Source organism: Thamnophis elegans, chromosome 2 (genome assembly GCF_009769535.1).
Source record: "Thamnophis elegans isolate rThaEle1 chromosome 2, rThaEle1.pri, whole genome shotgun sequence".
Lineage (NCBI taxonomy): Eukaryota > Metazoa > Chordata > Lepidosauria > Squamata > Colubridae > Thamnophis > Thamnophis elegans.
In genome coordinates, this window is record NC_045542.1 from 16220945 (window position 1) to 16246556 (window position 25612).

General features: G+C 43.7%; 1 protein-coding gene across 1 annotated transcript in view; it reads right to left on the reverse strand.

The window, feature by feature from the left end:
* Positions 1–24805, reverse strand: part of NCKAP1L (NCK associated protein 1 like) — a 103015-nt gene extending 78210 nt beyond the window's left edge. Inside the window, exons 1-8 of the mRNA XM_032211886.1 lie at positions 24573–24805; positions 19934–20044; positions 18673–18765; positions 14748–14804; positions 8663–8805; positions 5799–5889; positions 4548–4685; positions 373–421 (exon numbers count right to left, since the gene is read on the reverse strand). Coding sequence (XP_032067777.1) covers positions 373–421; positions 4548–4685; positions 5799–5889; positions 8663–8805; positions 14748–14804; positions 18673–18765; positions 19934–20044; positions 24573–24674 — 784 coding nt within the window. The 5' untranslated portion in view covers positions 24675–24805. The remainder of the gene's footprint in view (positions 1–372; positions 422–4547; positions 4686–5798; positions 5890–8662; positions 8806–14747; positions 14805–18672; positions 18766–19933; positions 20045–24572) is intronic.
* Positions 24806–25612: the final 807 nt, after the last annotated feature.

Below are 25612 nucleotides of genomic sequence, written 5' to 3' on the forward strand. Positions count from 1 at the left end.
TCTCTCTGACTTCTCTGTCCGTTAATTCCCTTTTGTTCTGTTGAAAGAAATTTGATAACTTTCCACAGTTCCTCTTGCTGTATCTGTACAGATTTTCACATGGGCTTGTTCCTCTATATTTCTGCATCCTGTTCTTACCCAACAACTACAATGGAAGGAAAAAGCCAGAGGAAAGTTGAGAGCAGAGTGCTTTCAATGTGTTGTTACTGGCTGCACTCCCAGTGTAGAAGCAGTTTGTGATTGGTATGCCCCACCAAATGACTTCCCTACTATTGCTTTCTAACAATGATGAAAGTGCCTTAAAAGTTGCCTATCTCTCTTCTAGGCTTAGGATCCAAGCTGGAACTTAAAATTAAAGTGATGGTAACTTACTCACAATCCATCGCTCGAGAACCTCCCATGAAAGGTATTCACAGGCCATCTGGTGAAGAAAAGGGGTGCACAAACAAATAAGATTCCTCTCCACAGCCATGTACACAATGATCCATACAGTCTATCTTGTAGGTGAGTGTCCTTTTGTACCCAAGTGGTTTTCAGAAACACAACAGCAATAGCACTTAGACATATATGCTGCTTCACAGTGCTTTACAGGCCTCTCTAAGCAGTTTAGAGTCAGCATATTGTCCCCAACAATTTTGGGTCCTCATTTTACCCACCTCGGAAGGATGGAAGGCTGAGTCAACCTTGAGCCTGGTGAGATTTGATCTGACAAATTGTCACATTGCAGGCAGACAGCAGTCAGCAGAAATACCCTGCAATACTACTGCATTCTAACCACTGTGCCACCACAGCTCCTAACTGTGTTATGTACAAGTGAGAATTGTTATTGGGACAGCCATTATCACATTCAGTCCAGCCTAACTCAGGAGTCCTGGGCCTGGGGTTGATGAGCTCCCTTCCCCTCTCGACAGGTGTGGTTGTTGGCTATCTTAAATGCTTGTCTTGTATTTGTGTGTTCCCTTTCCCGCTTGAGTTGTTCGCCGCCCTGAGTCCCTTTTGGGAATAGGGTGGCATATAAATAAAACAAACCTCAACTTCAACCTCAAACAGTTGGAATTTCAAGGAAAAATTCTGGCTTGACCACTGTGAAAAATTTCTCCTTTTTATGTCTAGAAGTGCATATTTGTCTGGCTTTGCTCTCTCTTTCCCTCTTCCCCCCTCTTTGGTGGCTGCCACAGGCACTTTTCTCAGTGTTTGTACTTTCCTTTATCTCCACAGTCTGAATGACCTTCCCCTCCTTTCCAGTTACCCTAGTTTACTTAATTTTTCTTACAAAACTGGCTGGCAGAAAAACTCTGGTCTCTGGTGCCTCCCTCTTTTTATTACAAGCTTGCATGAGCTACAGAAACACACACACACACACACACACACACACACACACACACACAGAGCAAGGTAAAGAGGGTAGCTCTTTTCAATCTAAAACTGTCTCTTTGCCAGATATCTGAGTTCTTTTAAAATTTCAGTATGTATTTTTTTTTAAAAAAAAATCAAATTAAAAGGAGCAAGGCAATGAGTGGGATTAAACAGAAGTGTCCACTGGCAATCATACTGTCAACTCCAGCCCAGCTAGTAAAATGGTCCAGAAAATTAGAACCAGACTTTTTCACCCTGTTGAGTTAATAGGAATAGCATCCATTCTTGCATGAAATTATGCTACCTTAAAACTGGCCATCTTCACCATCTACTCTAGTTCTGTATGTCCTGTGCTTGTTCTGAATCACTGCTGAATCACGTTGGCCTGGCCTACGACTCTATGGTTCATTAGAGGCAAGGTGATTGGTTTTCTCCTCTGCCTTTGCTCTTGTCCCTTTTTGATGTATTCTCAGACAGTGATGAAAACATCCTCCAATCAGAGAACTGTCGTAGGAACAGGGCGGGTCTGACTCTGTCAGAGCCTTTCTATTAACTTGTTTTCACACACTGCATTGAAGCATCTCCCACATACAAAATAAAGGAAGACAGTGGGAAAATGCCAGGACAGAAGCAGCCTCAAACAGAGAGATGCCATAATTGGGCATCATTGTCCTGTAGAGTAAGATAACCGAACATCAATAGATGCATTTATTTTTCTTTCATAGGAAAGAGGTTATTAAAACCGACAAGTACAAGAGAGCCATAAAATAAGCAATGAAAAGAAAACAGTCTGGCACGTCTTGTTTTCTGGATTCTGCAGTAAGGAAAAGAAAGCTGCTACATCTATAGAGAAAGATCCCCGCCGATGCCATTTCAGAATGCTGTTAACAAGGAAGAAGCTGGCTAGCCCAGGACTCTGTTTTACAGCTGAGAAGCTGCAAATAAGTCCCTTCTTCTTCACCAAACAACATGGAGGAGGTTAGATCATTTCAGAACAGCGCCAAAAAGGAATCCTGTAAAATTTCTCCTCTTCCTTAAAAATAACATAATGGAGATTTGTTTTCTCTTTCCATTGCTGGAAACACACGCTAATAGTCCCAAAACACACCCTTGATCATATCTGCATTGAGTTAGCTGATCTCACCTTTAGGTTAATGGGTATGAAACCCATTCTAGATTTTAAATTGAAGGCTGAAGCTGCGAAGGGATAGTATTGATTTAAAAGGTGGGGAGCTACTTTAACATCGCTACACTTAGTGATAACTTAAGGCTACGTCCCATATAGTATGGGCTGTGAATGAGAGGAGGACAAGTTGTGCAACGAAGGGCAAGACAGTGATGATAGAGCTTAATAGTGCCATGAAAAACCGCATGTGGGAACAAAGCCTAAGATGGACATCCAGAGTACCATATTTTTCAGAGTATAAGATGCACTTTTCCCCCCTAAAGGGGGGTGTGAAAATTTGGGCGTGTCTTATACACTAAATATAGTCCCGCCCACCTGCCGGTCCCCACCCTTTGGCCTCTGCCTCCCACCAATTTGCCTCCTTGCAGCAAACAGCAAACAGCCTGTTTCAGTTTCAGCTTCAACACAGGCTGCTTAGCACAAGCAGCTGATTATCAGTTTGATCTGCCTCCCGACCATCAGCTGTGTCAGGCTGCATGGATTGCCATTGCCTATTGCCGCCTCCGCACACCCCATTTTCAGCCTCCGTGTGCCCCATTTTCTGCCCATTCCTATCCCTACCATGAAAAATGGGTCACTTAGAGGTCAAAAACAGGGTGTGTGGAGGCTGAAATTGGGGCGCACGGAGGCAGCAATAGGCTATAGCAATCCCTGCATCCTGAAACAGCTGATTGCCGCGAGGCTGATCTACTGACAATCAGCTGCTTGTTCTATTCAGGCTGTGCTGAAATTGAAACTGAAACAGGCTGTTTGCTGCAAGGAGGCAAATTGTTGGGAGGCAGAGACAGATTTTTTTCTTTTGTCTTCCTCCCCAAAAACTAGGTGTGTCTTATACTTCGGAGCGTCTTATACTCCGAAAAATATGGTCAATCTATTTTTCTGCTCAGCCTCATAAATCAGCCTTCAAGCAAGAAAAAAAAATGGACTGAAGATGGCTCTTCAAAAAGAATATAATAAAGAAAAAGAAACATATAAAGAAGCGACTCCGAGCCCTCATTACAACAAGTATAAACAATTTTAGTAATTTTACACATGGCTGCCATAAGAACAACACAATGAAGCTTTAACTAGTCCAGAATACAACAGAGCACTAGCAGTTTGCTTCAAGTGTCATTTAGGTTGCTGGCTGTGCCCTATAACGTCCTACAAAGCACAGGGCAAATCTGAGGGGCCACTGATCTTCTGTGATGTCTACTCAGCTGATCTAAGAGCTACCATACTCCAGGTTTGTTTGATTAAGCAGGGCCATCTATGAGGACTTCAGATGCATCTCTCCCCTGTCGTGGCACCTGCCCCTAAAATGTGGTTCCCCCAAGATCTGAGTGGCTCCTATCCTGATGGGGTTTCAGATGCTTTAAAGACTTGTTGTTTTGTCAGGCCTTGAGCTAGTTTGACTTGATCTGTTCGCATAACTCTCTGTATTGTTGACCTTGTTCATCATAATCTTATTTACTGACACTATATTTTTATCTTGCTTTGTTACATTGTGAGCTGACCAGAATTCTTCTGAAGTTGATGGTGCCTAGCAGTGGTGGATGTCTACATGTGTCTTAGCATCCAGCGATGCCTCCACGATGCTCCAGCTGCTTGGCGGAGGATCGCGCAGGCACTGTACGTGCTGTGTGCGTGCGCTTAAGAACTGAAGACTTTAAAAATAGGTAAGGAGCGTGGGCAGGCGGGTGGGCCCTCCAGAGCATCGTACCGGAATGGTACCCGGTGCTCCGGGCAGGCTCCGGTATGCCCGTACCAGGGCATACTGCCTGCAACCCACCACTGGTGCCTAGATTGGCTGACTGACTGACATTTGTGTAATGTACATTTCAAGAGAGAATGACCATTTTATGTTCATGGGGATGCATTACTCTAATCAACAAGTATTTTATTTTACCAACAATTTCAAAACAGCACACTAGGAGATTCAGATGCTTGCCATCTCTAAGGCATCTCTAGCATCAGCCATTCGAAGGGGTGACTGCTGAACATACTTTCACACACTCATACTCACAGTGTCTGAACTGGCAGGAGACAGCATGCTGGCAGGATTGCTGATTAAGCTGAAGAGCTGGTCACCTCGCCACTGGTCAGCAGAATGGTTTCGACGGACAAACAGGAAGTGCAGCGAAAGAAGCGCATGGCTCACAGACTGGGAAGAAAAAAATGGATTAGCACATTTAAGAAGGAAGAGTATGAAGAGGGAGTGAGCGCAAAAGGGCAAGACTACCATATTTTTCGGGCTATAAGACGAACCATGATTTTGTAGAGCTAAATTTTAAAAAAAGTTTTTGTACTCTGCAGGTCTCCCAAACCCTCTGCACGCCTCATTTTTTGCAAAAATAAAAAAAAGGTCCTGCAGAGTTTTGGGAGGCTTGTAGAGTGCTCCTGGAGACGGGAGGGGGCAAAAAGAGCAAAAAACAGTCCGTTTTTTTTTTGCAAAAATGGGCCGTTTTTCACAAAAAAGGGGGGGTGCACGCAGAGGCTTTAGGAGGCTTGTAGAGTGCTCCTGGGGGCAGGGGGCAAAAATGAGCATGCCTTATTTTTTGCAAAAAAAAAAGGGCATGCAGAGCTTTGAGAGGCTTGTAGAGTGCTCGGGGGGGCAAAACGAGCAAAAAATGGCCAGTTTTTCGCAAAAATGGGCCATGTTTTGCAAAAAAGAAAGAAAAAGGGCATGCAGAGACTTTGGGAGGCTTGTAGAGTGCTTCTGGGGACTGGAAGGGGGGCAAAAATGAGCAAAAAACATCAATTTTTTGCTCATTTCTGCCCTCCCCAGCCCCCAGGAACACTTTGCAAGCCTCCCAAACCCTCTGCACATCCATTTTTGCAAAAGGAGTGGGGTTTTGGTAGACCATAAATGCTGTATTCAATGTATAGGACACACCCATATTTTCAGCCTCTTTTGGGGGGGGGAAAGGTGTTTCTTATACTCCGAAAAATATGGTATGTGTCATGTCCTCTTGGCAAATTTACATTTCTAAATCACACAAGCAGAGATAATGCAGATGCACAAGGCACCTGACTGGGAGGTAAGCAGAAGAAAAGAGTAAATGCGTATTCACATGCTCATTTTTCTCAAACTCCTCCACAAATGGAGGTAAAGACAACTAGCAAATGGGAAAAGAATTAAGGAGCTGCAATAATTCTGTAATTACCGCAACTGACATAAACACAAAAACACAATCCAGATAATAAGGCTGGGTTTACACTTTAATTGAAGATTTACCTTAAAGAACTAGATTTGTGCAACTACCCAGCATCTCACCTTGGTATGAGGCCCAAACTCCTCCAGCAGCTTGCGCAAGGGATTCTCGTACTCGATCATCATCTGACCCAATCGACGGAAGCTAGCGTCACTAAAGTCAAACAAGCAATGCACTGTTTTATTACACAAAACATCGACCTAGCTCCAATTGTAGACTCTGGGCAATCAATCTGTTAAAGCTGCCTGCCAGATACATACTCAGTACCCACTTACCCCCTCAAACAATGCCCAGCTTGCTCCTAGATAATAGAGAATGACTCTCTGCTTGGACATTTCACACAATATCTGAGTCCATACATGTGCTAAAGCACAGTTTGTTTAAATACTGCACAAAGCAGAATGAAGTGGGTTTCCCCAACGTGCTAAGCCATAAAGTATGTTTCTCAAACCACAATATGTAAGTTCATAGAATGCCCTAAGTCTAAGTGATGGAGCAGTTAAGACAGCAGATGAGGGAATTTTAGCAGAAACTATTTGCGCATCTTTACTAGCTTCCGGCTCTGTGGTACTGGGGATGGGGAGAATGAGGCAAGAGCCCCATCCTTTTTTTGCATCCATAACTTTCTCAGTGCATAAACATCATTGATTGCCATTAGAAACTTTGCATGGGATGGAGGAAGAGATCATTGGATCAAGTTTTAAGTCCACCGCAGACAAAACTTTAGATGACTTGGACCATGTAATCTCTCTCAGCCCAACTTATCTTGCCAGGTTACTGCTGTCTGGAAAACCTGAAGAGGAAATATTGTACATATCACCTTGAGCTCCCAGAAGAGAATGGAATGCAGAGCTAGGCATTAAACTGACACTATCCATATGTAAAAAGCCAAAAGTAAGGGTTTTCCTTGTCCAGTCATGTCTGACTCCAGGGGGTGATGCTCATCTCAGTTTCTTAGTTGAGAGCACCAGCATTGTCCGAAGACGTTCTCATGGTCATGTGGCCAGCATGACTATATGCTGAGGTCATTAGTGAGTTTCAAAATTTTTTAGAACCTATTCTGTAGGTGTGGCCTGTTTTGTGGGAGTGGCTTGGTGGTCATGTGACTGGGTGGGAGTGGCTTGGTGGTCATGTGACTGAGTGGGAGTGGCTTGGTGGTCATGTGACCGGGTGGGCGCAGCCAACATAAAATGTGGTGAAACTCACTTAACAATGCTCTTGCTTAGCAACCAAAATGTTGGCTCAGAAACTCTGGCATTTGAAGCACGCAAGTCTTAAAGCTGTCAAGCTACAAGACCTTTGCACCCCTAACCCTTTAGAAAAAAACCTAGGGGTGTTCAAACTTGACAGCTTTAAGACTTGTGGGCTTCACCTCCCAGAATGCCTCCTTCCCTCGCTCAGCTGCTATTGGGGGGACCACCAGGACAAGCGAGGTTTTGCAACAGACCTTCTCTCCCCCTCCAGAGAGCCCATGCCGGGAGAGAGGAAGTGGGCTGGTTTGAATGATGGCTAATGGGCAGTTTAGTGGCCAGTGAGTGCCCCCTTCACTTGTTCGGGCAGGTGGAGAACGAAAGGAGGTCGCGTAGCCGAGGCAAAGGAGCTTGCGGCTTCCTTCCTTCACACGTTCAGGCAGGGGGCGGCTTTCTCGCACACCTCCTACACTGCCGCCCGCCCGCATTCAAACCAGGCTGCCTCCTATCTCCCCACATGGGTGCTTTGAAGGAGGAGGGAAGGTCTCCCCCAAGACCTGCTTCCTTTATCTTGTGGCGCAGTTCTGGGATGGTAGGAATGGGATATTCTTTTTTTTCCGCCAGTACGGGGACGTAGCCTTGACCCCTGCCTTCCTGCTGCCTCCAGTCCAGCCCCGCGCAATCCGCCAACCCACTGACCTCGGGACACTCTGCTGGATAGCCTCTCCTTCTTGTCCTGTTGCCGACTGCAGCCGCGTCCGGGCAGAGCGGTCACATGACATTGGTGCATGGGCTGCTGACCATCCAAGGGCCTGCCCGGTTTCTTCTGGAGGGGACAGGCAGATGGGCAGCATTTCCCACTCCCCTGTCCGGCTGCCTGCAGCCTTGGAGCCTCGGCTGGGCGGGCAAAGGAAGTGGGTGGGTGGGGCAGGTGAGCGAGCAGTGAGCAGGCGGGCAGGGGGAACAAGCAGGGGGGGCAGGCTAAGGGAGGGAGCGTTCCGGTACGGGGCCTCCGGAAGAAGGGGTACGGGAAGGCACACTAAATTTCACCAACCAGTATGCCCATACCAGTGCGTACATGCTGAAACCCACCCCTGGCTGAGGTGCATGGAATGATGTTACCTTCCCACATGCATGTTTTCAAACTGCTGGATGGCTGGGAGCTTGGAGCAAGTAACAGGAGCTCATCCCATCATGCAGCACTCGGGTGTCAAACCTGGGCTGTCAGCTGTAACCACTGAGTCACCATGCCCTCATCCACATGCACTTCAGACAATAAATGCAGCTTATTATATTTCTCTTGACATTGGTTTCAAAATAATCTTGTCTCCAAACAATGAGAGTTTTGCTGATTAAGAGTCAACCATACGGTTGACCATATCAAACTTCATGCTAGAATTGCTTGGGGGGGGGGGAATGGGTTAGCTACAGCCAAAGTACACTCTAGTGGTGGAGAAATGGGGGTCATCTATAGCATCTAAATAGCAGATGAATCAAAGAAAAGTATGACTGGCAACTGTGGTGGGGGGCACAAATCCTTCTGCTGAAAGAGATAGTTCTCATTTTATTGATTATCTATCAATTGATTTTATTCATTAATGCTTGGCTAGGAAGCTGAATGAATGCTCCTGGCAGCATAAGACAACATGGAAAGCAAATATTCCACCAACACTGGCAAAAATACAATGAACTCTCTCCAGGTAATATAATCTTAGCCTGAGTAGATAGACTCCAACCTGGTGCCATGGATCATTTCATGGGTGCAGTGATGCAGACCAATCAGGACTTTACGATCATCAATCCGGGAAAGAAGTACAATGACAGAAACGTAGGTGACAATCAGGTCCAGGTAGTTCTTGGTGAAATCATAATTCACATTCTGCAGGGGAAAAAAAACATATACTGAATTGGAGGGAAGAAAAAGGAAAGACTGAGCTAGCACTTCCTCACACCTTTCGTGGTTTCTCATTCCTGCTGGCAATCAATCAGAATAGAGTTGGACGGGACTTTGGAGGTCTTCTAGTCCAGCCCCCTGCTCAAGCAGGAGACCCTATAACATTTCAGACAGGTGGCTGTCCAGTCTCTTCTTAAAAGCCTCCAGTGATGAATCCCCTACAACTTCTGAAGGCAAGGTGTTCCACTGGTTAATTGTCCTCACTGTTAGAAAGTTTATCCTTAATTCCAGGTTCCTTCTCTCCTTGATTAGTTTCCAACCCTTGTTTCTTGCCCTGCCCCCCGGTGCTTGGGAGAATAATTTGACCCCCTGTTCTCTGTGGCAGCCCCTCAAATAATGGAACACTGATATCATGTCACCCCCCAGTCCTTCTCTTCTCTAGACTAGCCACACCCAATTCCTGCAACTGTTCTTCATATATTTTTGTCTCCAGGCCCTTAATTGCCTTAGTTGCTCTTCTTTACACTTTTTCCAAAGTCTAAACATCAGCAAAAGACAGACTCCTCCTCCTCTTCGTCTTCCTCTTCTCCCTCCTCCTCCTATTCTAGCAAAGTATGCTTAGTTAATCGGAATTCATATACTTCATTAAGCCATAATTCATATTAGGTGTGATTTGCTAATGCTACAATAATCTGTTTCACTTGCAGTATTAAGCTAGGAACTAACATTTACAGGGGCAATGGCTGCATTAAGTCAAAGCAAAACAAACCACATTAGGGCATGATACAATATGTAAATCGTACTAGTTTCTGAGTTGAAGCACTCTCCCCCAAATCACCTGGAATGAATGAATTCTTTTTGCCAGCTGAGCAAGAACCATACTTTGTCATCATGTACCAATTGGCAAACCTTCAATCTAAGCTCAAAAATATTACAAGCACCCATGTACCAGCGAATAGATATGTACCATTGTGGTGCAGAGTAAATACTATGTGTTGTGTGGTTAGTAAATAATATGTGTTGTGTGCTTAAGATGTTAGACAGGAACCAGAAAAACTCAGGTTTAAATACACTGGATGACTTTGAGTCAGTCACTTGCAATCTAATCTATCACATGGGAGAGGGTGTCGGGGAGAAAAATAAGATAACCAGGCACATCACTTTGAGTTCTTCTACAATATATATATACATACACACACATACACACCAGAGATGGGTTCCTACCAGTTCGCAACTATTCGGTAGAACTGGTTCGTCAAATCTACCGAACCGGTTAGAAGAGGTTCCACCAGTGGACCTGGAAAGCAGGCCACACCTACAGAAGAGGTTCCAAAATTTTTTGAAACCCACCACTGGTCCTTGGATATGATTATTCTACACTATCATGCTCATATTTATAAAACTCAGTGCCTCTGTGAAAGGTAAGGATGACTACTGTGTTTGTGGTGCAATCAGAACATTCCGTGTGTTGAAGTAGTTTTAACGCAAACCAAAGATGCCTTTTAAAAAACAAGTTTCCATCATATTCTTATGCATGCCAGTGCTGTGTGTGAGGTAATTTAAGGTGGTTCTGACAAGTGTTGTCGGCATCTTCATATCCGGTCACATGGGCGGCAAGCCACTCCCATCCGGTCACATGGGTGGCAAGCCACTCCCACAAAGGAGGCCACACCCACAGAGTAGGTTCAAACAATTTTTGAAACCCACCACTGATACACACACACACACACTAATAAATATTAGTATTACTGTGAAGACTCTTCATATAGTTCCAGTGATGGGAATGGTCAACAATATAAGCCTTCTTAGTGATATACCCAATAAGAGGTACAGGTAGTCCTCAACTTACAACATTTAGTCATTTAGTCACTGTTCAAAGTTACAATGGCACTGAAAAAAGTGACATGACCATTTTTCACATTTATGACCGTTGCAGCATCCCCATGATCTACATTTGGATGTTTGGCAACTGATTCATACTTAAGACAGTTGCAGAGTCCTGGGGCCATGGGATCACCTTTCGTGACTTCTTGACAAGCAAAGTCAATGGGGAAGCCAGATTCACTTAACAACGGTGTTACTAATTTAACAACTGCAGTGATTCACGCAACGAAGGTGGCAAGGAAAGTTGTAAAGTGGGGCAAAACCCGCTTAACAAATGTCTCACTTAGCAACAGAAATTGTGGGCTCAGTTGTAGTCATAAGCTGACGACTAACTGTATTTAGATAGTTCCCAAATCTGACTTCATTTAGAAACCAATTGAAGCCATGCTTATTTCCCCCCCCCCGGGGCATTTATGTTAATAATAACTTACAGTACTCCAGGATCAAACTGCCTATATGATCGCCTGCCATTGATGGTTCTTTTTTGTTCTTTCTTAATCATTTTTAATTTTTATATTTATGATATTTTTTAAAAGCATTATTGGTTTACTGCAATGTTTTTAATACTATTTTCCCCTCCCTCAGGTCTTAAATCTCCTTTAGTGGTCTGTGAAAAAGAATAGCAATATAGACGTAAAATACATCCTTAGATTTAAGCATGTGTTCCTTTTCTGTTTTGGAAGGAAAAGGCGGACTCTTCGGAGTCTGGGGCCTGTAGCAGAGCACCAGATATTTAGTCATTTCACAGTCTCAGATACCCATCAAGTCGCCACTTGCTTCCCCTGTTTTTTAAAAGCATTTCTATTCTGAAAGTGAAAAGCAGAGTCCCAGTTTCCAAATGTCTCTACTACTGCCTTCGTTCCTGTTGAGCTCAGCACACTTCCCAGGAGAAAAGCAGAAGTTGCCAAGTTCTTCTGAGAGAGACTGCCGTGCTATTTATTGATTTGGTATTTTTTTAAATCCTCCATTATTATTTTTAAATAACTCCAGCAAGTGATGAACATACATAATACTCTTTCCTCCTCCCATTTCCCCCCAAAATAACAACCCTGTGAGGTGGGTTGGGCTGAGTGTGTGTGACTGGCCCAAGGTCACACGGCTGGCTTTCATGCCTAAGGGGGAACTAGAACTAGGTCAGCATCTTAACCATTACACCAAACCGTTTCCTTCCTTCCTCTTCCTTCCTTCCTCCACTCCCTCCCCTCTCTTTCTCTCCCTTCCCTTCCTTCCTCCCTCTTCCTAACTTATTTACTTTTTCTCCTCCTGTTCCCTCCTGCCTTCCTTCCTTTCTCCCTCCCTCCCTTCCCTCTCCTTCCTTCCCTCCCCTCTCTCCCTCTTTCCTTTCCTTCGTCCCTCTTCCTAACTTCCATCCTCTCCTCCTCCTGCTCCCTTCTTCCTTCCCTCCCTTCCCTCTCCTCTCTTCCTCCCTCTTTCCTTTCCTCCCTCTTCCTAACTTCCTTACTTCCTCTTCTCCTCCTGCTCCATCTCTCCTTCCTTCCCTTACTTCCTTCTCCTCTCTTCCTCCCTCCCTTCCTCCTCCTCCTTCCTTCCTTCCCTCCCCTCTCTTCCTTCCTCTTTCTTTTCCTTCCTCCCCTCTCTCCCCTCTCCTTCCTTCCCTCCTACCTTCCCTTCCTTCCTCCTCTTCCTTCCTTCCCTCCCCTCTTTTCCTCCCTCTTTCCTTTCCTTCCTCCCTCTTCCTAACTTCCTTCCTCTTCTCCTCCTGCTCCATCCCTTCTTCCTTCCTTCCCTCCCTTTCCTCTCCTTCCTTTCTCCCCTGCTCTCTCCTTCCTTCCCTCTTCCTCTTCTTTCCTTTCCTTTCTCCTTCTTCCTAACTTCCTTCCTTTCTCTCCTCCTCCTACTCCATCCCTCCTTCCTTCCTCCCCTTCCCTTCCTTCCCTCCCTCTTTCCTTTCCTTCCTCACTCTTCCTAACTTCCTTCCTCTCCTTCTCCTCCTGCTTCATCCCTCCTTCCTTCCCCCCTCCCTCCCTCCTTCCTTTCCTTCCACCCTCTTCCTAACTTCCTTCCTCTCCTCTTCCTCCTACTCCCTCCTTCCTTCCCTCACTTCCTTCTCCTCTCTTCCACCCTCCCTCCTACCTTCCCTTCCTTCCTCCTCCTCCTTCCTCCCTCCCTTTTTTCTTTGTTAAAGAAAGCTGGGGAGAAGAGATAAAGAGATGGGCAGGGAGACCAAGATCATGAAAAAGGATAATATATTGGGGATAATTTGGGGTGAGGGGGAAGTGCAAAAGAGGACCTTGCAGATGTCTGTCTGGGGGTGGGGGGACTGGGGTCTCTATGCAGGCTTACTTTGGGAGGAGTGGAGCTCATTCTATTCTCTATTTAGGAGGTAAGAATATTTTTTTATTCTCTATCTGTCTCTATACAGATAATCCTCAACACAATCATTCACTTAGGGACTGTTTTGAAGCAACAATGGAACTAAAAAAATAACTTATGGTGTTTCTCACAGTATGACTGTTGCAGGATCCCGATGGTCATGTAATTGAAATTCAGACACTTGGCCACTGTCTCATATTTATGACGGCTGCAGTGTCCTGGGTTCATATGATCTCCTTTTGTGACCTTCTGAGAAGAAGCAAAGTCAGCGCAGAAGCCAGATTCACTTAACAACCGCTTTTTTACTAACTTAACAATTGCAGTGGCTGCACTTAACAACTATGGCAAGAAAGATCATAAAATGGGGCAAAACTCATTTAGCAATAGCAATAGCAGTTAGACTTATATACCGCTTCATAGGGCTTTCAGCCCTCTCTAAGCGGTTTACAGAGTCAGCATATTGCCCCCAACAACAATCCGGGTCCTCATTTTACCCACCTCGGAAGGATGGAAGGCTGAGTCAACCCTGAGCCGGAGAGATTTGAACAGCCGAACTGCTGAACTGCAGTCAGCTGAAGTAGCCTGCAGTGCTGCACTCTAACCACTGCGCCACCTCGGCACTTAAAAGATTCTCTCACTTAGGAATGGAAATGTTGAGCTCATTTGTGGTCGTAGGTCAAGGACGGCCTGTACTTCCTTGCCTGTATTTGACAGTTCTTTCTTTGTGCTCCGTGGGGGCCAGAGGTGGTATTCAGCCACTTCTGATCGCTTTGCCAGAACTGGTAGTGGAAATTGCAGGTGGGCCCCCGCCTGGGCTCTATGCCGTCCTATTTAGGCACGTTTTTGAGGCTGGGCGCATGTGTGGAAGGTGCACGCACACAAGCAAAGCGCATGCGCGGACGTCTGGGTGCATGTGTGCAAAGCGGGGCGGGCACGTGGGGCGAACCAATGGTAATCAAATGTGAACCCCACCGCTGACAACAACAATGTGATTTACAATCTCTGAAGAAAATGTAGGAATCTTTCAATAAGGTGTTGTTTTTTTGTGATTTAATGGATCTTATGAGCTGCTATCTTGTAATGATGCCAATGAACACTTTTCAGGTTTCCATATATGCCCCCCCCCCCCAGTCCTAAAAGCACTGGTGATCCGACTAACAGATCTGGCCTGGCCAGCTAAGTTCTCAGTCAGTCAAATATGTAGGGAAAGATCAAGAGCTGTTTTTTGCCCGACACAGTGAAGAGACCCTAACATAATGCTCATACTTTATAGCAAGAATCTCAAGCTCTTCAGTTGCTGGTGAGCCTTCTATGCTAGCTGGGAATTGTAGTCAGCAATCAGAGATGGTATTCAGCAGATTATGACCAGTTCTGGAGAACCGGGAGCGGAAATTTTGAGTAACTTGGAGAACCGGTAAATACCAGTTCCCCCCAACTATTCTCTGCCTCCCGAGTCCCAGCTGATCGGAGGGAATTGGGATTTTGCAGTAATTTTCCCCTGCCATGCCCACCAAACCACATCCACAGTAAAACAAAAACAAAAAACTGAATCCCACCACTGCCAGCAATGTCTAAAGGGCTGCAAATTCTTCATCTCTAGTTTAGAAATTTAGAAAAGTAGACTCTCGGTTGTTGACGTTGTACTAAAATGTGTCTTTTCCATCCTCATCTCAAAAGTAACGTCTGTACTACATGAAAATGACACTCACAATGTTCAAGTAGCACTGGCTTGCATCTATGGTATTCAGCAGTTCATAAACATGGTCCTACAAGGGGAAAATAAACATTAATGAGCATATTCAATTAATAACTAATTTATCGACTTACATTATTTTGCATGAGCCCCATTGTTTCATTACACCATGAACTCTGGACAGGATTCACATGAAATACATTATTATACCGCTGTTCCAAAACTAGGCAAACCAGGAGTAACTACTGAGAATAAAACAGGTTTCTATGATAAGCTTTGTTGAGCTTGTAGCTTGCACAGACTACTCATTCACAGAATGTACCTCTTCTTGGGATGACTGCACCTCAAAGGTGGTATTCAGCAGGTTCTGATCAGTTGTGGAGAATTGGCAGCAGAAATTTTGAGTAGCTTGGAGAACTGGTAAATACCACCTCTGACTGGCCCCGCCCCCATTTATTCTCTGCCTCCTGAGTCCCAGCTGATCGGTACGAAATGGGGATTTTGCAGTATCCTTCCCCTGGAGTGGGGTAAGAATGGAGGTTTTACAGTATCCTTCCCCTAGAGTGGTGTGGGAATGGGGATTTTACTGCCACGCCCACAAAGCCACACCCACAGGGCCAGTAGTAAAAATGTTTGAATTCCACCACTGCTACACCTCTATCCATAAATAGGAGATGGCTCTTCCTCATATCCACAGGGTGGGACTTGGGAGACCTGCAAATTCTTTTAAAATGAGGCAGAAACTGTTGGATAGAGATTGGAAAACAAATGGGGCACTCTCTCTCTCTCTCTGTGTGTGTGTGTGTGTGTGTGTGTGTGTGTGTGTGTGTGTGTGTAAAAAAAACCTCCCCTGGAAGTCTGCTGCTGAAATTTCCAGGAGACTGAGAAGGAGACATGATGGATTGAAGCAAAGGGAAAATCTGTTCAAAGAGTCTTCTATTTTGCAGGAATAGATTAAAAAAACATTTAGCTAGAGTTCTGCAGTAGATAATTCGCCTGGTGTTCTGAGTGGTACTAATTGTCTTTATTTCCTGAAAAATTACAGGATTGGATATTTAAATCTCAACTTGCATTTCTTTCTCAGGTTGTGTGCCTGAAGTTATATAATATTTTCTTTATTTTAACACTTTTGTAATTGCAGCTTGGGATTCCTTCTTAGGCTCTGACTGGAAACAAGTCATTTTATAATAGACCACTATGATCTTATAGTTTGCATGAATATTTTTTTTAAAAAAACTTTGAAAATTCCCTTTTAAGTTGCTGTTCCTAATTGGAATAGCTCCGCTCATCTTTATCAGCATTAAATATTGAAATTAAGAGTTCAAATTAACAGGGAATTTTGGATTTTTATCACTTATTTTTAAAAATAAAGCTGATTTTATTTATGTCCCAAAAAAGAAGAAAAAGGATGATTGGCACTTCTAATCACATACCTCAAAACTATACAGCTAAAAGATGGGAGTTGTAGACATTATTTCGTTTTCTCTATTTTTATCTTTTAAATGTCAGAAAAGCGATATGGGAGCCTTATCTCTCTTACGCATCAAAACTAGGGGGAGGACAGTAGAAGATACCCTATGGGAGAGTATAGTAGTAGTGCATAGTAGTAACTACAAGCAGCTATGCCAAAACAGGATCAGAGTCAGGGTATAGCTCTCTATTGTGCTTTTGAAAACAGAGATTCAAAACATCCAGCCTTGAATGGTAGTGATTCAGCCTTGTTACTATATCCTTCCTTATGTATCCTTAAAAGCTACATGAATCATATCTAATTTTACTCAGGACTGACAAATCTTTGTTTTCTTGGCCATAGACAGAAAATCCATAGTTGTAAACATTACTACTTTTTCATTTCCATGCTATAGGAACATTCAAGATTTTTTGGAGAGGGGAGGAAATGCTGTACTTTTATAGCTTTAAAGCATGGGAAAGTTTTATCCGTGTTTATTTACATACCAATTGTACAATTGTACATATGCCTCATAACAAACCAAATGAACATAATAATAAACTGGGCTACGGGCCTTAAAGGTAAAGGTTCCCCTCGCACATATCTGCTAGCTGTTCCTGACTTTAAGGGGCGGTGCTCATCTCTGTTTCAAAGCCGAAGAGCCAGCGCTGTCCGAAGACGTCTCCATGGTCATGTGGCCGGTGTGACTAAACACCAAAGGCACATGGAACACTGTTACCTTCCCACCAAAGGTGGTTCCTAGTTTTTCTACTTGCATTTTTACATGCTTTCGAACTGCTAGGTTGGCAGAAACGTGGAAAAGTAACAGGAGCTCATTGCATTACACAGCACTAGGGACTCGAACTGCCAAACTGCTGACCTTTCTGACGACAAGCTCAGCGTCTTAGCCACTGAGCCACCACGTCCCTTGAAAGAGCCTTAGTGACTTCTTAATCACAGGCAGCATTTTGTGCTAACAGTAAAGACAATCAGCCAGTTTGAGCACACTTTAGCCAGCATGCTAGAAGTAGAGCTGAAGCCCAATTTTACCGCAAACATATTCAGAACTAACTAACCTAGAAACCATTTTGTAAGCCAACTAACTATGAGATACAAATAGGGGTGAGATTCAGCCAGTTCAGATCAGTTCGGACAAACTGGTAGCTCCAACAATCAGTTGAGAGTGAACCGGTTCACTCCAATGATCAGGTGGGCCCATCCGACCACCCCTATGCTATACTGACCTATATTTCCTTTGTTTGAACCCCAGCTGACTGGCGCGGCAGAGCAGATTGCTGCAACTCAGCTGTTTTACTCACCGGGGCTGCAGTAAAAGGTAAGTTTTTGAGCTGTTTTCAAACACACTACCCGTGTGGAACATGTGTTTGGCGCATGCATGAGCAAAGCATTCATGTCCGCGCAAAGCACGTGTTCAGCAAACCAGTTGTTACATCGGTTGAATCCCACCACTGGATACAAACAATATATTATCATTTACTCAGATACCAAAATATTTATTTGGTTTACTATTTTCACCCACAATAAGCAGACTTTTATGGGAAAACTGATAAAATATGACTTCACTCAAGGCTGGATAGGGTGTGGGCAAGAGAACAGAAATGCGTGATTAACATTTTAACATTTTCCTACAAGTAAACAATGTGGCCATGATATAGGTCTGTTTTGCTGGCTACTGAAGCTGATTTATTTTGGACCATGCATATTAAGCTCAAGGCTATGGAATTCTGCCATCTCCAGACTGAAAGCAGAGAACTTGATTCTCTCTCCTTGTTCCCATAATTAATCAATATGGAGGCTGTTTCAGCTAGATAATAAGAGCCATGGTGGCACAGTGGTTGGAATACCGTATTGTAGGCTATTTCTGCCAACCGCCAGGAGTTCAATCCTCATCAGCTCAAGGTGGACTCAGCTTTCATAAGGTCAGTAAAATGAGGACCCAGATGGTTGGGGGGCAATTTGCTGACTCTGTAAACTGCTTAGAGAGGGCTGTAAAGCATTATGAAGTGGTATATAAGTGCTCTTGTCTTGCTATTTGCCTCAACAGAATCCATTGATACAATTTGAAGGCAGTCCCCATATAGTCAAAAAATATTACCAATGCAATCCAAGATTAATTTCGTGAGAAGTCAAGGCAATGGATTCATTGGAGCTTATTTCTAAAGAAAGGATAGTATTGCTGCACATTAAAACAAAACAGTGTCCACTCTTATGTTCCAAATACAATTTACCTACTGATCGGGACAAGAGTTTCAGACTCATTAGGATTCCTAAAAATAGGCTGGACGGCATTTGTGCATGCCATCATGTCTTTAAGTGCAACACAAGAGTGAGAAAAAGCTCTTCCTGTGTTTTCTGTATTTCTCCATAAATGTGTTTACATAACATAGAAATTCTCCCCTAATTAAAGCAGCAAATGCAAAAGGCTCAACCTCACACAGTTAGATGGATCTAACTCTGGCTTAACACTCACCCGGAATTCCATTACATCCACAAAGGTCTGATAATAGGGAGTGAGTGCCCGAAAAATATCTGCTTTCTCTTTGTGTACCGGACCCAAGTGTTGCTGTAAGGGAGAAAAAAGGCAGGCATAAGGTGGTGTGTAAGCTCTACAGCAGCAGCCTTAATGTATCACCATTTTTTGCTTAAAACTATGGTCCCCAACCTTTCTGGCTTGGCTGATCGGTGAAGGTGGGAGGTGGAGAAGGGATGGTTCTGTGTAAGTGACAGGTAAGTGTGACAGTATGTACAGCTCCATTTGTGCAAATGTTGTTCGCCTGTGGCTTATGCAAGTGGAAGTGTGCATGTGCGCACACTCTGACCCACCACTTTCATGGCCCAATGGTGGACAGAGGCCCAGGGCTTGGGGACAAAGAGGCAGAAAGCAGTCATAATGGGTAGAGAACTCCTTGCTCTTCCTGAATCTTTTTTTTCCCTACCAGGGTATTTCAAAATTAATCTTTTTTTAAAAAAATGCTTTTAAAATAATAATTAAACAATTCTTTGAAGTTAAGTTTGAGTTTGATTAGAGCTAGGCAATATTGGATTATTGAGCATGATTTAGAAATACATTTTCACATGTATTGCAAGACAGAACAGCTAATATTGCTTTTCCCTTTTCACTGCTGTAAGATCATCTTTGAGAGTAAAAAACTTGGTTGTTAAAACAGAGTTATAACAGAATAACAGAGTTGGAAGGAACCTTGGAGGTCATGTAGTCCAACCCTATGCTCAAGCAGGACATCCTATACCATCCTGGACAAATGGCTGTCCAGTTCTCCTCTTAAGAATCTCCAGCGATGGATCACCCACAACTTCTGGTGGCAAGCGGTTCCACTGGTTAATTGTTGGAAAAATTCAGTAAATAACCAGTAAAATGTGTTCCATGGCCGTCTTAAGCCCTCGCTAAAATTAAGAAATGGGTTAGGAAGGTAGCAGTTTTCTGAATGCAGAAATTGCTCTGGATGAAACTAGAATAGCAGCTCCAGGGAAGCCCCCAAAGTGCTTTTTCAAAGTGCAACTGGCTTCTTCAACTCTGATGCTTCTTGGATGAGAAGTAAAACATCTTCAATGGAAAAAACAAAGTCCAGTTGCCTTTTGAAAAAGCACTTCTGGGACCACCATGAACTGGATGCCTGAGAATCTCCATAGACAGTTCTAGGGAAGTGTCCTTCTTTTCCAAGAGGATAACTTGTTCAACTTTCTTCTGCTCTGCTCTTAACTCAGGGCCCTACCGTGCTGCTCCGTGTGTCCAAGTTGGGAAACTTTTTGTTGATATATTTGATAGAGGACTCCATTGTCTTCTCCATGAGGAACGGAAGCTTGGCCTGGGAATCCGTGCATGTCTGCAAAGATAACAAAGCCAAGTCAAAACAGCATTTGTTTATGTGCATAATTATTAGGCTTTTCATAATCTCACACTCACTGCAGCATGCAGCTAATCTCTTTCTTCCCTTAGAAATGAAAATGAGAAATGGCAGAACAAAAAATAACAACTCACATGGGAATAAACAATGTCATTTGCCAGGAAAAACAATAGATAAACAGATTTTCAGGGGACTGATCCATCTTTGCTGTCAGGACATTCTTCCTTCTCTCCAGCTTTGTTCATTTGAATGGTTATTTATTTATTTTCAATGGTTAATTGAGCAAGGTGGAGGAAACAAAAAAGTCAGCTCTGTATCTTTTGTTCCCTTAGCTCCTACTTTGAGGTTTTGATGGTTTGATGGAAATGGAACAAGCTGCCTCATTGGTCATTGGTCAATTATTACCCTAGCACAGGCAAATGAGTCCCTTTTAAAAGTACTAGCTTAATAGAAGATCATGAATCAATCCATTAAAATGACATCCTCCAAAGTGGTACTCTAAATGCAGCCTTTCTCAAGCTGGGGCCCCTCCAGATGTGTTGTTCAAACCAACAGTAAAAGCATATATGTCACAGGAGACACTATTACGCCCTCATCAAAAGCATTAAAAATGCTTCAGAAACAGCACATTAAGTTTAACTTCCCTCCAATGGAGGGGTCAATGGAGATTTAAAATGTCTATTAGTTGTTTTATTTACAACCAGAATATCAATGGAAATCAGCAGTGGGCATCTCTACAAGCAAATGAAACTACAGTTAGATCCTTATTAGATTCCTAGCATCCTAAAATTCTCTCTGCCTCTCCATCTCCATATGACAATACAGTAGAACCTCTAGTCACGGCCAGAATTTGTTCCGTAAGTTTGGTCATAAACTAATTTGGTCATGACACGAACTTTGGAAATTTGGCGCTTACAAAAAAAAAATGATACAGAAGGGGAAATTGGCTGTGGAAAAAAAAATTTGGTCGGAACCCTATTTGGTCGTGGTCAGAAGTGTTCATGACCAGAGGTTCTACTGTATATTAAACCAAAGCAGATATGGGAGAAGAGCAGTCAGAGCTGGGAGGGGTGGAGTTAAGTGAGACATGAGCCTAGAGTCACTACGTTCACACAAATAGTCCAAGTGCCACCCCTCTTGAATGCCATTGACCCTTATCTGGCACCAGTTTAGTACTGTATGTTAGTTGACTCGATTTTTGTGCATAGGCTTGAGCAATAAATCTTCTCAACCAAGACTTACGTGTGATCCTGATCCTTCAAGCACAAAAGTGCATAATTTCTCTTGTCTCAAAGTGAGCACCAGATTTTGCATGGTCAAAATTCAATAGAATGGGATAAAGGAATAATTACATGGGACAGAAACAGTGGTGGGATTCAAAAAATTTTACTACTGGTTTTGTGAGCGTGGCATGGTGGGCGTGGAGGGCGTGCCAGGGGAAGGATACTGTAAAATCTCCATTCCCTCCCAACTCCACGGGAAGATTATTGCAAAATCCCCAATCCCTCCCGATCAGCTGGGACTCGGGAGGTAGATAATAGATGGGGGCAGGGCCAGTCAGAGGTGGTATTTACCGGTTCTCCAAACTACTCAAAATTTCTGCTACTGGTTCTCCAGAACTGGTAAACCTGCTGAATACCACCTCTGGAGAAAAATGATGCCTTAAGTGAGGCTTAAGCATCCAGTTGGCCCCTAAATTACCAGTAAAGCAAAAAGAGAGAGAGAGAGAGAGAGAGAGAGAGAGTGAATTAAAAGAAGCCCTGCCCGCCCTGAAGGCTGCAAAAGGATACTAGTGAGATAATGTGTCAGTCTTAAGCAGTGGTGGGTTTCAAAAAAATTAGAACCTCTTCTGTAGGTGTGGCCTGTTTCATGGGAGTGGCTTGCTGGCCATGTGACTGGGTGGGAGTGGCTTGCCAGCCATATGACGGAGTGGAAGTGGCTTGGCAGTCATTTGACTGGGTGGGCGTGGCCAACTTGTAAAATGTGGTGAAACTCACCTAACAACGTTCTTGCTTAGCAACCGAAATGTTGACTCAGAAACTCTGGCATTTGAAGCACGCAAGTCTTAAAGCTATCAAGTTACAAGACCCTTCCACCCCAACCCTTTAGGAAAAAAAAAACCAGGGGTGTTGAAACCTGACAGCTTTAAGACTTGTGGACTTCAACTCCCAGAATTCCTCCTCCAGTCATGTTGGCTCAGGAACTCTGGCATTGAAGTGTGCAAGTCTTAAAGCTGTCAAGTTACAAGACCCTTGCACCCCTAACCCTTTAGAAAAAAACTCCCAGGTTGTTCAAACTTGTCATCTTTAAGACTTGTGGACTTCAACTCCCAGAATTCCTCTTCCAGTCATGTTGGCTCAGGAACTCTGGCATTGAAGTGTGCAAGTCGTAAAGCTGTCAAGTTACAAGACCCTTCCACCCCTAACCCTTTAGAAAAAAAAAAACATGGGTGTTCAAACCTGACAGCTTTAAGACTTTAAGGTTTAGCTAGGACTCTTAGAGGCGGGGGGGGGGCAATTGTTGAGCCAGCCAATCAGTGAGCGGCGGGCAGGGCAAGCGTGGTGCGGAGGTTGGGGGTGGTGGGGAAGGAAGCTGGAACCGTTTCTAAACAGCACTGTAGATAGAAGAGGCTGGAACTGGCAGGAACCCACCCCTGGTCTTAAGCTACACGTTTAGTAACACTAACCTACCACAGTCAGGCAGCAAACTCTGGACAGAAACAAGAACTAATAGCATATAGATGTTCCCAAAAATTCTTAACTGTATTGGTATATTGCTATTTAGTACAATGGGAGATAATTGCTATGTCACAAGGAAATATTATGATCGCTATCAAAATATGGTCTGTAGCCAGCAGTGGGAGGTGGGGAGGAATGTAAACAGGGGTGCACAATCTAATTTGCATAAGATGTTACCGCCCTCCCCAACAGTTCCAAACAGGAAGAGGAAGCAGCTACTTCTGCTGGCTTCTTGTCTGTTGATCTGAATTACTCTAAAGCTGCTGTTTCCTTCCTTCCTCTTAAAGCCTTCTCCAATCACTAGTAATTAAAGCAGCTAAGAATAAGGTATAGTACTTAGCAGTTCAAGGGATGGTGTATCCAAAGGCATATCAGCTTAAATCCTCACTTGGTCCAAACATTCATAGTCAACTTGTGATCAGTTTGCTTTTCTCGGAGAGCTTTCTCATCTCCTCCAGATATGTGTAACTACAACTTTAAAAAATGTGGATGATGTCATATTGGGGGGGACTGTCCTAAATTTAGCTCACATGACTTTTGTTAAGATGGAAAAATCCCCTGTCAAGCTTTTAGGCTCTTCTGAAGAAATTTGGGACAAGCGTGAAACATTTGAAAGTCCTAGCACGCTATCCTCTGCTTTTAAAATATAATCTTAATTCTGTCACTGAGTGCTATAGAAATCATAACTGAAAAACAGTCCCTGCTCAGATGGAGGGAACATTAGGCCACAATAGAATGTAGGCATTAAAGACAGTTCAGAAAAAGCAGCATGCTAAAACCACAAACTAGGTTCACACATTGCATTAAGCCATAATTTGAATAAACCACAACTGGCTTGATTAATTTAACATTAGAAAGCCATAAACCCAAGTTTTATGTAAAAAAGAAACATAAGCGCTAACAAAACACCAAACCAGGGGTGGGGAACAATGGCCCTTTTATGACTTATGACCTTGAGTCATACTGACTCAGAAATTATGAGAGCTTAAATCCATAAGTCATAAAGGGACCATAGTTCTCCACCTATGCACTAAACCAAAACAAACCATTTTATCAATGTGATGTTTGCACCAAGCAGGGATACTAGAAAGGAAGAAAATGTCTGCATAAGGACTATGTGCAACAGATTAACCAATGATTTACAGCATAGACCCAACTATCTAGATTTGTGCTACACACAACACAGTGAACCATAAACTAATCACCAGGCTTGGATTCTCAAAGCACATCAAATCACGTCCAGTGTAATACGCTGTGAGAACAAATAATGACACGGATATTTTTCCTGGTCTAGAAGAAGGGTTAGGATGGGATACCGGAAGGAAAGCAAGTCTGAAGCTGGAGAAAATTAGAATAAAGCTGCAGATTGACAAGGGGGGGGGGGGGGATCAAACTATTTTCTTCTAAAGCATCACCTAAGAATTAATTAAAAACAAAAAGTGCTCCTGGGCCTTTATTGAGACAACCATATACTTGCTATATAAGAACCACTTGTTTCTTAATCTTTCTTGCAGCTAGTGTTTCTGAGGGGTAGTTGTAGGCTGCACTATTTTTTTCTCTATCCACCAGTTTCCTCAAACCAAGTTTAATAGGAGATCTTCTCTATAGTTACTTGGGCCTCCCACCTTTGCTGTAAGCCAGAACAAAATAGAGAAAGGCTCCAGTTTTTATAGACCCCCGACATTGCTATATTCCTTCCTTAGGATCAGCTGGAAATCTCATTCTCCGAGGAGCAAAATGACCTGCCCCGCGGGCACATCAGCACCTACCTTCTTGATGTTATATATGCGGATGAGCACCCCCTTGCCCCTGTCATTAAGAATTGTCAGCTTCTCGGCAAATTTGTGCTCGTACACGGAGGACAGGGACATCTTCCCAAGGAATCGGCAGCGCCCCTTGGGGCTTCAGGCTTGATGAGGGGAGAAATTCAAAAGCAGGCCACACCCAGCCACAACTCCTGTGGCACGACTTGTTCTTGGGGCTTTCAGCTTATCATGCAGACTTCACCACAACGCTTCCTCTTCTGGCAGTGGAGAATGCAGCTTCCCCTATGAGGCTGGGACTTCCTGTAACCAGGCTGCTCAATGAGCAGAGCAGTTCTGGGGCAAGGCCCACCCTGCTAACCTTTCCTGCAGTTAAACAGCTTCTTTCACTTCTGCCTACTTGTTACCTAGTACTGTTCTGTTCCGATAACATGACATAATGAACCACAGTCTGGTCAGTCGCATTTTAGCCTTGTGAACTCACCTGCTGTACAGGGGATATCACCGTGAACACCCATCCCCGACGCCCATGGATTAAATGAATGAACACCGGTAGTCCTCAACTTACAATTCATTTAGTGACCGTTCAAAGTTACAACAGCAGTAAAAAAAAGTGACCTATGTCAATTTTTCACACTTATGATCATTGCACATTGCGGTATCCCCATGGTTGTGTGATTTACATTTGGATGCTTGACCACTGGTTCATATTTAGGACGGTTGCAGTGTCCCAGAGTCATATGATCCCCTTTTGCGACCTTCTGACAAGCAAAATCAATGGGGAAGCCAGATTCACTTAACAACAGTGTTACTAATTTAACAACTGCAGTGATTCACGTAACAAAGGTGGCAAGAAAAATTGTAAAATGTGGCAAAACTCACTTAGCAACAGAAATTATGGGCTCAGCTGTAGTCATAAGTCAAGGACTAACTGCTATTTAATCAGCTTCCAAATCTGACTTCATTTAGAAACCAATTGAAGTCATGCTTATCCCCCCCCCCCCCCCCCCCCCGGTATTTATGTTAATAATAACTTACAGTACTCC